General features: G+C 42.3%; 1 protein-coding gene across 4 annotated transcripts; it reads left to right on the top strand.

The window, feature by feature from the left end:
• Positions 1 to 9,743: 9,743 nt before the first annotated feature.
• Positions 9,744 to 13,935, top strand: oraov1 (oral cancer overexpressed 1). Of its 4 annotated transcripts, none has more exons than XM_020711593.2 (5): positions 9,744 to 9,952; positions 10,528 to 10,633; positions 10,719 to 10,789; positions 12,537 to 12,657; positions 13,162 to 13,935. In XM_020711593.2, the coding sequence occupies exons 1-5, from the start codon at positions 9,825 to 9,827 to the stop codon at positions 13,231 to 13,233; spliced, it is 498 nt and encodes a 165-aa protein (XP_020567252.1). In that variant the 5' UTR covers positions 9,744 to 9,824; the 3' UTR covers positions 13,234 to 13,935. The 4 variants fall into 4 exon arrangements, with proteins under 4 accessions (XP_020567252.1, XP_004066853.1, XP_020567261.1 ...); XM_004066805.4 differs by having other exon boundaries at positions 9,745 to 9,889; positions 12,540 to 12,657; XM_020711602.2 differs by having other exon boundaries at positions 9,747 to 9,952; positions 12,540 to 12,657.
• Positions 13,936 to 14,227: the final 292 nt, after the last annotated feature.

Raw genomic sequence — 14,227 nt, forward strand, 5'->3', positions numbered from 1 at the left:
GACTCTACCTGGCAACACTGGCAGAGATGAAATGATGATTCAAAGCTATTTTTAAAAAGTGGTCAAATGAAGCAGAGTGATCCGAGGAGAAGCCAAAGAGAAAGCAAATCCTTTGTTGCCAAATTTCCAAAAGTGCTGGAAAACAGATGAAATAGGAAAAACAAGAACAGACGAAAAAAACTGTTTATTTTGTCTTCTTTAGTAAAACCTGATAAATTTAAGAAAAGAGAGAAACTTGTCATTTGGATCAACCAATTAGTGTATTAAATAAATGTACTGTTTTTTTCAAGTAAAAATACTGTATATAATACAAAATAAATTTCCATAACATGTAACCTTTGTGCTATCCTAGGCACTTTAACATTGGGAGTTGGGTCATCTAAACCCACTAGACAGTGTGCTGAACCTTTTTTCTTCAAAGATTTGTGATCTTCACTGGTGTCCATGGATTACATGAAATCTTTCCACCTTTATCCACCTTTGTCATGGTAGGGAGAACACGTCAATGTGAGGGTGGGGTCATCTAAGATAGCACAAGGGTTAAATGTGACTCAGTTTTTAAATTCTTATCAAAACTTTTGGATTCTTGATAGCTTTGGCCTTAGGCCTGGTCTGCACCATAACACGTAGACAGCAGGATTAAGAATGTTACCATCCATTTCATGTTTATCCAAAGAGAATTTTGTGTTTTACTATCTGGACTTGAAAAGTTGTCTACCTTTTGAACTTTTCCTCAAACTTTGGCTCATCTACGTTCAGACTGATGTTTACCTAAACAATAATTGCAAAGTTTTCAACAAATCCCCAACTGACCTCAATTTTCAGTGGAGGATAAAAAGTGGTTTACATAATAAATCAATTAGCTACCCAACCAAAAGAGTAGTGGTTATTTGTGAAAAGCTAAGTCGGAAGTGTGGGTATTAGATTTGCTTGAACAAAAGATCCTAATGACTGAACCAAAGTTATGACAATAGACGTTTTTTTTAAGAATTACAGATCTGGGAGCCCTCAGAAGTTCATAACTCAAAAGCAGAACAAAGACAGGGAAAGAAATTAGGCACTCTGAAAAATGAAGTGCTGTTTTTTTTATTTATTTAACCAAATCCCTTTTTTAATGAAAAATGAATCAAATACTGCTAGAATTTTCATGAGAGGAAAAGAGATAATAACGTAGTGCTTCATTAAAATGTTTATATTCATTTTAGAATATGCTTGTAAAATTGTGAAAAATGTGAAAATAGTATTTCACATTTGTCGTTTCTCATTAGTATTCAGATCTGACATAAAACTGCACTTAAAAGACACAAGGTGAGGCAGAAAACAACTGATTTTGTGACATTAATAAAGGAACAATTGATTATTTGTTTTATGAATTAATATGTGTTTTTAGTCGGACTTCTACTGTTGCGGCTGCACAAAATTTCCTGTTGAAATACAATAATCGTTCTGTTTTTAGCCAAAATAAAATAAAAAAAACTGTTGAGCACCAGGGGTTCATTACAAATTCACCTCTGAATTGTGGGCGGGACTGCTGGTGCAGAAGAAACATTTTTGGAAATACTGGAGCTATCTGGCTGTACAGCCTTGATTCAGATGTTAATGGATCTATTGAGGGGCAGCTGTGGTGCAGAGGTAGAGCAGCCGATCTTTGATCGGAAGATTGCAGGTTTGGATTCTCGCGCATGTGTCGAAGTGTCCTTGGGCAAGGCAGAACCCCACATCGCTCCTGGTGGTTATAGTCTTTGGCAGCGGAGTGTGAACGTTTGTGTGAATGGGACTGTGACTGTTGAGCACTTTGGGCCTGTTAAGAAGGTAGTAAAGTGCTATATAAGTAAACGCCATTTACCATCTACGTATTTGTCTACAGGTGGATGCATCAGAATGGAGCAGAGCAGGGAGCTTGTGGCTTGGTAGATTTTATGTCACACCTACAACCTTTTTCAAATGGCTTGTTTTTCATCTGCTTCTTATTTACAACAATTTGAATAAAGAAATATCCAGAAATGCAATTTAATCTGAATTTTCTTTATGTCCTCCATCATCAGAAAAATGCCACAAGAACATGTTAAAAACACCAAAAAACACAATTTTCATCAGAGTGGGTCTTTGAGAGATTTAGAATTTAGATCAATGCTTCTGTGGCACAGTGATGAAGATGTACAGATACCTGTATGTCCAGATCTCTGGCAAACTGAGTTTAGATGTCAAACCACCTGGTGGCCTTGGGGTAGAGAGTCTGCTCTGAGACTTTAAAGTTGTTGTCTAGATCCTGTCCCATGCCATAGTTTTTCCCTTTTTTTCATCTCAGGTTCCTCTGTGTCATCTTTTAGTGTAATCAGGCTCATCATCTTTACCTGTGTTCATTTCGACCTGTTTACCATTTAAACAACAGTGTTCTAAATGTCTAAACCCACAATCGACTAATTCAAACATTCAGCATTACAACTGTGTCTTAAAGCCAGATAAAGACAGTCCGTTTGCTGTTTTGGACTTTACTGCAGATTGCAACATTAAATGTTGCCGTTTGATGATTGTATCGCTCAGTTCGGTTAGCACTGCAACTCACCAAAACGTGCAGTGAAATGTGATGAAGGACATTATGTACCAACTCTTCACACACCAACGCACCCTTTGCTCACCGTGACCATTTTACAGCTTTGTTGTTTTTCCTTTCATTTTTTTCTATTCCGTTTTTGTCCCTTTCGAGGTCACGGGGCTATGAATGAAAAATGAAAAATAAAAAATGAATGTTTTTTGTCCATGATGACTTTAAAGCTAATTCGCGGGTTCTGCAGGACGGGTTTTGTCTGTTTGACAGACAGACAGACAGACAGACATAGACGGACCGACAGACAGACAGACAGACAGACAGACATGGTTTCACACAAATGTACACAACAGCATATCAATCTGAATATATTTCAGCTGAAAACATCACAGCCACCAAAGTATTGACTCCTACTGCTGCAGCTTGTCTTACTCTGCTCGTTACACCTGACCGTCCTCATCAGTTCACATTGTTGTCTAATCTGGAGCTTCATCTAATGAGTCACTCGCTCATTATCATCCATCTTGGCACACCCAGTCTGACCTGTGATCTTTGGCCTTTCAGCCAATCAAAAGCTGTTAATTACCTATTTCCCCCTTCTTTACTCCTCTTTCTGACTTGTGCTGAAATGTTAACCAATCAACAAAAAGCAGCATAAAGATGCATTTTATTATTGCTATTATTTTCCAAAATTTCAAGCAAACCCAAACTGAATAAATCAGGTAATTTAACGATCTTGCCAAGGAAAACTTGGGTAAGTAGGAGTGGGCTGATCTTGGGGGGTGGGGGTCACAGGAAGAGTGGGGGGGGATTAAGGGGCAACAATGAGTTAAATGTTCCCCCTGCAGACCACATGGAGCCCCCCCCCCTTCCCCAAGCATTTATAATTTGTCTAGAGTAATTGGGTGTATGTGTTTCTGTGAGCTCAGGCCTTGCTCTCGTGTCCTGTGGAAGTTGGAGATGAAGGAGCTCTCCAGAGAGAGTGGAGGACCCTAGCTGTCAAACAAGAATCTGAAGACCTCCCAGTAGCCATCAGTGGTGAGACCCTGCCGCTCTGCTTATTCACAGCCCTGCAGCAAAGGAAGGCAGACGGACCCTGAATGTGCTTGGCTGATTCCACATGAGTTCTAAAATGCTTTTGGGAAAAAAATCAAAGAACAAAACTAAGCCACTGCCGGTGTACAGACTGCAGCCATGAATAGACTTTCACCGGCAACTTTCAGCTTTCATGATTGGCCATAGAATGAAAAGAACAAAGGATAATTAAACTAGACTCAGTTTGAAAACATGGTTGGGAAAATATTAAAGAAATGAGAGATTCCAAACATGTTTATTAAAATTAAAAGACAAAAGTTTGCAATTTTAGCTTTGAATTAGTAGAGCAAGATTTCAGTTGAGTATTCCTATTAATGAATATTATGATATAAAAGAATACAATAGAAGTACTCATTTTATATACTTTTTATCAAAATGTGAATTGTGTAAAATAGTATGTTTTAAACTGATATGAGATGCACATGTGATGTGGAAAAGCCCTGGGGGGTTTCTGAAGGTGAGGGGGCAACTGAGTTTGAGGTTGCAGGAAATGTGATCATCATTTGTCTGTTTAGCATGAAAACATGATTCATCTTCACTCTGCAAACAGGCTTCATTCTGCAGCCTCAACTGAAGGGTTAAACTTAGGGCGCACTCATTCTTTCTTCAGATGAAAATGTATAAAAAAGGATGCACTGCCACCTAGTGACAGGAGTGACGCATGATGACATGGAAGCGATGTTGGTGTGGTTTGTCTGAGAACCTGAGATGGACACGCTCTTGTGAAGAAATTGAATGATGCTTCAGTTGAGGAAGAGGGAACCAGCATGGTCATGAGGCAGCAAGGTACTCGGACAAAGGAGGAACAGACAATGGAGCAACGTGGAAATACAGCAGAAGCCCCAAAGAACCACTTTTTTAATCCGGAGGGGTCTACTATGTACCCCCGAGCCCTTATACCTCTAGTGTTCAAAGACAGAACACAGGCACACATCCTCAGTAGCTGCTCCAAGGCACTGAGTGAGGGTCGTTTTAGATGGAGACACGATCAAGTCCTTAAACCCATTGTGAAAACAATCAGCAAGAGGGTTCAAGGACAGTCGGTGCACCCACACAACAGTCAAAGCCATCCGTTTGTCAAGGAGGGGCAAAGGCCAGAGAACACCAAAGAACCGCTCTAGTTGCTCGCCTGGACATTGACAGTCTTGAGAGGCAGCTGAAAATTCCACCACACACCATCCAGTCCAATTTGAGACTGGAAACATCTTGGTTTTTGAAGTCACAGAGCAGATGGTGTTGCTGAACCTGGCAGTTCCCTGGAGGATAGGATGGAGCAGCCAGCGGAGAAAACGAGGGAGACGTAGCAGGAGCTGGTGGAGGATTATGGGAGGTGGAGTTGGGCTGCTATTGTCTGAAAAGACCTACAGTACACTAGTGCTGACAAAAAAGGAGCCATGAGCAAAAATGGCAGAGAAAGCATCCAAGTGGCTCTGCCTGAAGAGGGGAGAGAGCTGGGAGCAGCAGAAGACCACATGAACACAGGCCAGACCTGATCCGCCTCAGTCAGGTTACCTGGATGATGGTGTCTGTAGTGAGTCTTAAAACACCTGGTGACAATGAGTTCCATAGGCTAGAGTTGCTATGCTAGTTAGTTGCATACATAAAACTGGACGCCATGATAGATAGATCGAGATGCTCACTGCTGTGCTACAATTGTACAAACAGGTCTGGAAAAACAAGGATGTGACTTTCCACAAGAAAATTATAGTCAGTTAATAAAGGAGAACTTATAAAAAACATTTTAGGAAGATCTGAATGAGTTTCCTTTCAGAATAGTGAACATTTAGGATGATCTTTTAGTCTATTCAAAGTTAATGGTGGCATTAGACTTCACACTACTTCCCTGTTTTCTGGTAGGAACATTGATTCATTTTTTTTTTTTTGGAGGATGACCCACTAGATTAAAGCATGTTGCTAAGCAGAGGAAAAGAAACTAAGGATTCCCTCTGTAGCGGCGGGCGAAGACCGGCGGGTGCGTTTGTGAAAACCTTCACAAGGTTGGCTGGGCTACACACAGACTTTCAACTCCATCTGAAGATTTTCTATGGGGCTGAGATCTGGAGACTGGCTCGGCCACTCCAGGACCTAGAAATGCTTCCTATGAAGCCACTCCTTTGTTGCCCGGGCAACAGTGTGTTTGGGATCGTTGTCATGCTGACAGATCCAGCCATGTTTATTCTTCAATGCCTTTGCTGATGGAAGGAGGATTCACTCAAAATCTGATGATACGTGGCCTCATTCATTCTTTCCTTTACACAGATCAGTCATCCTGGTCCCTTTGCTGAAAAATAGCCCCAACGCATGATGCTTCCACCCCCATGCTTTACAGTAGGTATGGTGTTCTTTGGATGCAACTCAGCATTGTTTCTCCTCCAAACACGACGAGTACAGTTCTTACCAAAAAACTCTATTTTGGTTTCATCTGGCCGTAGGACATTCTCCCAATCCTCTTCTGGATCATCCAAATGCTCTCTAGCAGACTTTAGACGGGCCTGCACATGTACTGGCTTTAGCAGGGGGACACGTCTGGCCCTGCAGGGTTTGAGTCCCTGGTGGTGTAGTGAGTTACTGATGGTAGCCTCTGTTATTTTGGTCCCAGCTCTCTGCAGGTCATTCACTAGGTCCCACTGTGTGGTTCTGGGATCTTTATTGTGATCGTTTCGACTCCACGGGGTGAGATCTTGTGGGGACCCCCAGATGGAGGAAGTTTATCAGTGGTCTTGTGTGTCTTTCATTTCCTAATAATTACTAGATGATTTCTTCACTGCTTACCTATTGCAGATTCCATCTTCCCAACCTGGTGCAGGTCAACAATTGTGTTTCTGGTGTCCTCAGACAGCTCTTTGGTCTTGGTCATAGTGGAGTTTGGAGTGTGACTGTTTGAGGTTGTGGACAGGTGTCTTTTATACAGAGTTCAAACAGGAGACATCAATACAGGTAAAGAGTGGAGGACAGAGGATCCTCTACAGAGGAAGTTACAGGTCTGTGAGAGCCAGAAATCCTGCTTGTTTGTAGATGACCAAATACTTATCTTCCACCATAATTTACCAATTGATTCTTTAAAAAATAGACAATGTAATTTCTTAATTTGTTTTCTCATTTTGTCTCTCACAGTTGAGGTCTACCTATGATGAAAATTACAAGTCTCTTTCCTCTTTTTGAGTGGGAGAACGTGCACAAATGGTGGCTGACCGATTGTGCACGTTTTTGCCCAACTTATATTTCAACCTCCAGAGAAAAGTGAAAAAGGCTTTTAAAGGTTTTTTTTTTTTTTTTTTGCAGCAAACCCGCCACCTGCTGGCTCATATACCACACTACAACTGAGTGTAGTGCCAAACACTTGTGTTTTACATTCATTTGAGCTTTTGTGTTATCTTTTCATTGCTCAAATTAAATGATAACTTGACTCGTTTTTCATTAAAAAAGTTTGAAATTCTCCTGTTTTGCACAGATGAGAAGGACTTAAAAATTTTACACCAACAATAAAGGGGTTTTACAACTTGGTGTCCACCACTTTTTTGATGTGCAACTCCTTATTTTCTTTTTATGAAAACTTTGGTGGAGAATTTTTTTATTCAGTCGTTTTCAGTCAGATCTCTAGCAGATGAGTTTCTCCCAGCCAATCGTATCGCCGTCACACCATGCGTTGCGTTTTATTAGTTATCTATTAGACATCTTGATTCCAGTGGGGAGAAGCTCCTCCTCAGAAGTGCTTTTGCATAGATCTCTTCCTGTCAGCCTTAAGACTCTACAACTCCTTATAGACACTGCCAGTGGCCCCACCAGGGGCCACCCCTCTCCGACACCTGGCCACCCCACCCCACTATAAACTGAGCAGGTAGCATCAGTTGTGCATTTCATCCCAAATGCACAGCCAGCAAGCGGGCAAGTCGCTCTAATCACCTAAAGCGGCCCCCACCCGGGGCCCCTTCCCTGCTGTCTTTGAGTGCGGAGACATCTACAGACGAGCCGTGGGACGCAGAATATGAATAAGACGCGGGGTTCACTTCCGGGTTCGAACCCCCAGAGCCTCCGGGCCGGTTAGACAAAAGAACCAATATCAGTTACTAAAGATGAACTTTATTGCTTTTTCCTTAAGTCCAAAACGGCGACTGACCGCGTGTGTATGCGCTCCACACCCTCACACGCGCTCTCCCCCCTCTCTTCCTGCATCGCGCGAGCACCAGTTTCAGCACGCATGCACGCACGCACGCATACACACATGCGCACGCACGCACACAATCACACATCCCAAAACACTACATTTCTTTTCATGCCTGTTAAATATTCTCTGTGGTGTCTTTTAACAATTTCATTACTGTACTTTAGATCACCTGATCTGTTGTGTTTGCAAATACTTGGTGCAAATACACATCATCAGCGGTGGTGGATGTGCCATTACTTTTTATTAATATGTAAAAAAGGATGTCCCTGTCACACGCGCTTCTCATTTTTATGGCACTATTTAAGCACTGGTTGTTGTGTTACCACAACATTTTGATGTGTTTTTGTCCTGTTTCCACATAGTTACCTACAGTCATTAGTTGATGCTTGTGTAAGTCAATTTTCAGAGAATGAAGAGAAATTCAACATATATTCTTATTTTAAGAAGAAAATTATAGCAGAAGGAGTGGAAGAGATGGTTGGGGAGTAACAGAGGAGTAGTGAGGAGGAGGAAGATGAGACAGAGCAGCATGAATGACAGAAGAGAATGAGGAAGACAAAGATGAGACGGCATCTGATGAGGAGGGTCAGTCAGCATGATTGGTCAGAGAAACAAGGCAGAACTCAGCAAAAAGTCTTCCACCTGTTCCTGGACCAACTGGTGAAGTTAGAATTAATGCAGTGTTTTTCAACCAGTGTGCCGCAGCGCACCAGTGTGCCGTGGGAAATTACTGTCATTACGGTAACTGATCTAAAAACATTTTCCATCTCCAGGATATCAGCTCTGTGTTCATCCAATCAGGCCCTGATAAAACACTGAGTAGTTAGGAATATGAAAGATCGTAAAATACTTCTTATCTGCAGTATTAACTGTTTTCTGTAAAGTCCCGCCCCTTTAACTGTCTCCACCAATCATTCTTGGAGGCTTAATCACATGTCATCAGTCTGACCAATCAGAAGTCGTTAAAGTCTTCAATTCCTTGTTCTGATTCTGCTCATAAAGTCGCTCGGTTCCAACAAAAATACCAGCTAAAGCTTGTCTTTAGCGGTGTATCTTTCCACTGAATCTGGTATCAGACCGTGGAACAAGTGAAGAAAAGAAGGAAGCTCAGAGACGCTAGTCTTTCTGCGCTTGGCGGCTGTTTACATCTCCCATGATGCATTGGGTTAAAGTGACAGCGTCTCAGCGCAAAGTGAGTCTCTCCTCTAAACGTCTTGTAACAACAACGAACACACATCAAACAGTTTTTGAATCTTTTAACTTAACTTTTATTTCATCAGATTTTTCTGCCACAATTGTCACAAAATGCATGTGAGATTGCAGAAGGACTTTAGATCAATATAGACTATGAGTTTCTCCTTTTTTTTTTTAAATTGAAAAATTTTTTTTGCTGGTGTGCCGCAGGATTTTTGTCAAGGTTAAAGTCTGCCGTGGCTCAAAAAAGGTTGAAAAACACTGGCCTAATGACATCTACTAGAATCTATAGTAGTATCAACTATAAGTCAATGTTCTAGAAAAAAATCAGTAGGCATTTAACTTTCTGTTGGTTTTCTAAGGGTTGTTTTACTACGTTTAGTAGAATGAATTTTAAAAATGCAGCTCATGGTTTTTGTGTGCCACCCAAGATTTAATGTGGCCCCCTACCGGCCACCCCCATGAAAACTTTCTGGAGGCGCCACTGGGCACTGGACATAATTATTGTTTTTATTGTTTTAGTATCATGTTTCAGTGTTATTATTTATCTGCGTTCTTTTAATTAGAGCTAGATCATTTCTCCTTTGTGGGGTATATTCTGTTCTATTCTATCTTAATTGAGACATTTTACAATGGTCTCTAACGGGCAAACTTGTATTACAGATTGACTCCAAACACTGTTCGTGTGTTTGCATGCAGTGAGTCCCGCTGTCCGGTAGGGGGCAGTGCTGCTCTGTACGTCCATAGTGAACACACTGTGTTGACATAGAAGAAGAGCAGCTGCGAGGATCTCCTGCCGTCAGCTCTTTAGTTGGCTGCAGAATGGAGATGCCTGGCGTCCACCCAGCGGATGATCTGTTTGACAGCATCATTTTAGCCGATGAAAAGCAAGTTTTCTGTATAAACGTTGTTTTATTGGTGGGGCACGCGCTTGACGGCTTAGAAACGTCGTCAGTGTAACATTTATACCTTTATTGTTACATTTTCTGTTCTCTTTTATGTTATTTTCACGATGTTTTCTATTTAAACCGTTTTTGCCTTTTTTTCTGTCGTAAGATGTTGAATAGAAACAAAAAGCATTTCTAAAAATCGTCAGAATGTGTTTGTTTTTCGACCGGTAAAACTTTTCACGATCGGGTGTGCTTTGCGCATGCGCTTAAGTTAACCGTGTGGTTACCGGGTAAACGCCACATTTTGGTAGTAAAAGAATTAGGATGCTCCCCATCAGTGCGTTTCTGGACAACATCTGGTGAAGTCCCCTCACCGGGTTCCGGTCTAACACCGGATGTGGGTTCCGCTGCACGGGGATCATGACCGTCTTCATTAACGCTGTTATTTTTAATTTGCTTTCTGTCCCTCCTCTCCTCCTTTTATTTTAAATTTCCTGCAGAAAACTCCAGTCAATAAAAGAACAGCATTTATTATTGTTTTTCTTTTGTGGTTCATTTATTTTTTTGGAAAGCTGTGGTTCAAATCCCAGGATGTCATGGGAGTAATGTAGGGTTTTCTGCTGACTGTTCTCCAGGTTTCGAGGTGAAGGTTACCAGGAGGGTTTTGAGAAGGGGACTCGCCGTGGTCTGCAGGACGGCCGCCGACACGGAGCCTCCCATGGAGCCAAGCTGTCCTCTGAGGTGAGTCCAGTTTTCGGTCCCCGTGACCGTCTGTCCAGCCTTACTCAGCTGCACCACGTCCTGATTGGATCGTCTCATGCCACAGATCTCCTTCTATTACGGTTTTGCCGTCACATGGAAGTGTCTCCTCCAGCAAAGCACAGATGACAAGTCAAGGTACGTTGCTCGGGGTGTTTCAGGAACTACAAGACGTTTATGAGTCACAGTCGTGTTGAGCGTTCATGTGAATCCAAATCAAGCGTTATTCATCAAAAGGCTCTTTTCACGCTTTGAACAACTCATAGCTTTACAGTTAAACCAAACAGACAAAAAAAGTAAATTAAAACCAACCCTTTATTCTAAAATATCTACAGAGCCTCAAAACTAAGAATCATTTTTTTTTAAAGAATTTAAAGTAGGAAAGTCATGAAATCACACCTTAATCAACTCAAAACAGCTGCAAGCCTTTAAAGAAGCCTCCATCTGAGTCAGAAGCTACACATCCACAGGCAAGACAGCCTTCTGTGCCATTCACCAGGAGGCCAGGCCATAAAAGGGATGAGGGTGCATGATGGGGCATGAAAATGACCCATTAGGTTCTGTGCGTTACACACCCTGTGAACGCCTGTAGAGTGTCCCGCTCCTGCTCCCTACAGTAGAGGGGGTGTTGTGTCATTGCAGGTGCTGGTATGTGTGTGTGGGTTTTCAAAGTGCTGTTGTCGTTGTGCTGCCGTCCTCTTTGCGTTGGACCCTCGTGTCCATGACGGATATTGTGTTTTCCTCGTCCTCCCCCCGAGTGAACAGTGTTTCCTGCAGCACACAGACTGTTGATAATCAGGGAGTTCTTTGGTTTGTTTGTTTTTTCATGTCGCGCTCGTACATTTTCCGTAACGTGAGTCTGCATGCGGTTGGTTGGTGCTGTTCTGATTCCTGTTGGGTCCAGGTGAAGAGTCGAAGCAAATGGTGAAGAAGCTGCTCATTCTAGTGGAGAGAGGATCGCCATAGTCAGGCTTTGTTTTTGCCTCCAGTCTTCTGTTAAGTAGAAAAAGGTGGATTTTACTACAAAACACGCCCACCGGAAGGGTTGTGTGAATAAAAGAATTATTTGTTTTTTAGTCCCTTGTACTTGGTGAGTTTTTTCTGAACTTGCAGTGAGTTTCTGGGTTCAGCAAACTCAGATAAGGATTTCCTCTTTCGTAACTCTTATGGTTCTTGTTCTAGCTGTTTGAAGTGATATTCTGTTTGTCCAAACGGGTTTTATTTTCTCCACTAGAACCTTTTATCTGTGACCAATCCATTGCTGTCCACAAGGGGGCGCAGGAAACCTCTTCATTAATTGAGTGGGAGAGCACTTGTTTTTGGGGTTATTCTGACTGTAGTTCTTATTTCCACATGAGCTTCTTCTGCTGTCTTGTTGCATTCTAGAGGACAAAGGGTGAGGCTACAGGGAGGTGGAGAAGGGCCACCCGTCCCGGATGAGCGGAGGAAGATGGAAGGATCTCTTGTGTTCTGGCTCAGTGTAGATGCAATGACTTCATAAACCTTTTTGTAAGGAAATGCTGAGGCCGAGAGTGGTCTGATGGCATTTACGGCTACTACGCAATTTTAGTTCTGCTGGTTCTGGATCTGGATCCAGAACAAGTTATCCACCTTCAGTCTCTGTGGTTTTGTAGGACTCTGCTAAACTTGCAGATTTGAAACCTTTGGTAAAAATACACACCAACCTTCTAAGGAATTAAACGGACAACAAAAACTGTTGGTTGGAACATGTGCAGTTTTCCATGTAGGTCGGGAATCCCTGGATTCTGAACATTGGTGCTGTGGTCGCCGCTCTGCGTCAGGCAGCATCCCGGACATTTCCCAGCATTGAAGGATTGTGTGGAGTTTGAGTTGAGGCCCGTTCCAGCTCAATGTGTTGTGTCAGCAGAAAGCGCGTGAAGGCCTTGGACGCCGTGCTGGCTTTGATCCAGAACTGTAACCTGGATGATCCACAGTCTGAAAAACTGCAAGATGAGACGGAGAAACTTCGAGCAAAGTTCAGACAGGTATCCCATTTCATCCTGAGTCTTTAATGGTTGCCTTGAAAATTCCTTCCATCTACGTTTCCACTCCTCTTGTACGCACTGCACGGATTTGTTAAAAAATGATTTTTTTTTCTGAAAAAATTCTTAATAAATGAATAAACCAAGTTTAGCTTCAGATGCAACATCACAATGTTTTTACTAGAAGTTCAATGCAGAAAGATTTTAAATGGATTGTAAACATTTAAAAAGTATCAAACAAACATGAACACAACAGTGTTTTAGTTTAATTTTCCTGTATGCTGCATTTGCTTTCATGTAAAACATTTAAAAACATCTTAATGTATGAAAGTACGAGGTACTGCTCTTATGTTGTGAACAGATCTCAGCATGTGCGTCACACAGCGTTCACCTTTGGGCCGTTGTCGTGTCACTCAGTCGCAGCTGTTAAAGGCTCTCAGATGGATGAGTTTCATGTATGAAGTGTAAATAAAGTTTTTGCTGACTGACGTCTGTACGCTGCTGCAGGTCTGCTCCATGCTGAACATTCCCACGGACTTCAGGGACTACATCAAGGTGGCCGAGGGGACTTCGTTCTGAGTTCACAGCTGCCATGCAGAGCCCTGCAGCCCCCTGTTGCTGCATCTAAGGGCTCTCAAGCCCGCCGGCTCGGGGTTGGCCCGCACCGGTTGGAGCACCGTGCCAGGAGAGTTGGCCTCTACTTCTGTGCAGGGCGCTAACCTTAAAAGAAGACTGGTCTGCTCATCACAGACTGGAACATGTTATTTATTCTAGAGAGTGGAGTTGGTTTGATCAGGTTGGTTGAGTTGTCATGTGATGCAGTGATGACAGTCTGTAAATGGGATCCTAATAAATGAAAAGGATTACAGGCTCACAAGGGAAAAGTACAGAGGCACTTCAGCAGGAAGAGTTGTGGGATGAAGAATCTGCAGACTTGAACCCACTCCCGCTGTCTGAAGGGGGAAGTCTTATGACGTTAAAGTCTGATGACTTTTAACAGAAGTTTCATTAAATGATGGGATTTTGCTTTCTGTTGAAATCAACAGTTAAATGCTATTTCATATTTCCATGAATTTTTAAAATCTTAACCCTGTGTTTGCAGATGTTTGGGATCATCCTAAGTCATACGAACAGTAAGAAGTTATCTGGGAATAGAACCTTTGCTGTTGCCGATCTTACTTTTCATGATAAATCTTTATGGGACATTTCTTGAAACTCTGTATTTGTTGCTCTCAGGTTTTAAATTGTGCAAATTAAAAAGTTTGACATTACAAATGTGAACTCTGGATTACAGAGCAAACAGATGATGATTCGTGAGTCCCATCCCTGGTTCTCAGGGCAGACTGTCCTGAATGTCGATGAACCCCTCCTGAATCGGCTCATCATGCAGCTGTGTAGAGACTTTAAAGCCAGGTCCTGTGCAGAACTGATTTGGCTTTCCTATCATGCCCTTTCAGTGGATTCCCCCCTTCCATCCTCGCTAAAACGAGTTGCGCCACAGGCTTCACAAAAAGAACTGGATGGAGATCCAGGTTCCTTTTCCCTGCACTGCTGCACACAACACAACTTTTCT

Source organism: Oryzias latipes, chromosome 3 (assembly GCF_002234675.1).
Source record: "Oryzias latipes chromosome 3, ASM223467v1".
NCBI classification, from domain to species: Eukaryota; Metazoa; Chordata; class Actinopteri; order Beloniformes; family Adrianichthyidae; genus Oryzias; species Oryzias latipes.

What these genes read in the sequence shown, in the direction of transcription:
- oraov1 (XM_020711593.2), top strand. Translation starts at nt 9,825, where the DNA reads ATGGAGATGCCTGGCGTCCACCCAGCGGATGATCTGTTTGACAGCATC. An exon ending in CTTGACGGCTTAGAAACGTC is followed by an intron (nt 9,953 to 10,527) that starts GTCAGTGTAACA and finishes ACTGTTCTCCAG; the next exon opens with GTTTCGAGGTGAAGGTTACC. An exon ending in TTCGAGCAAAGTTCAGACAG is followed by an intron (nt 12,658 to 13,161) that starts GTATCCCATTTC and finishes ACGCTGCTGCAG; the next exon opens with GTCTGCTCCATGCTGAACAT.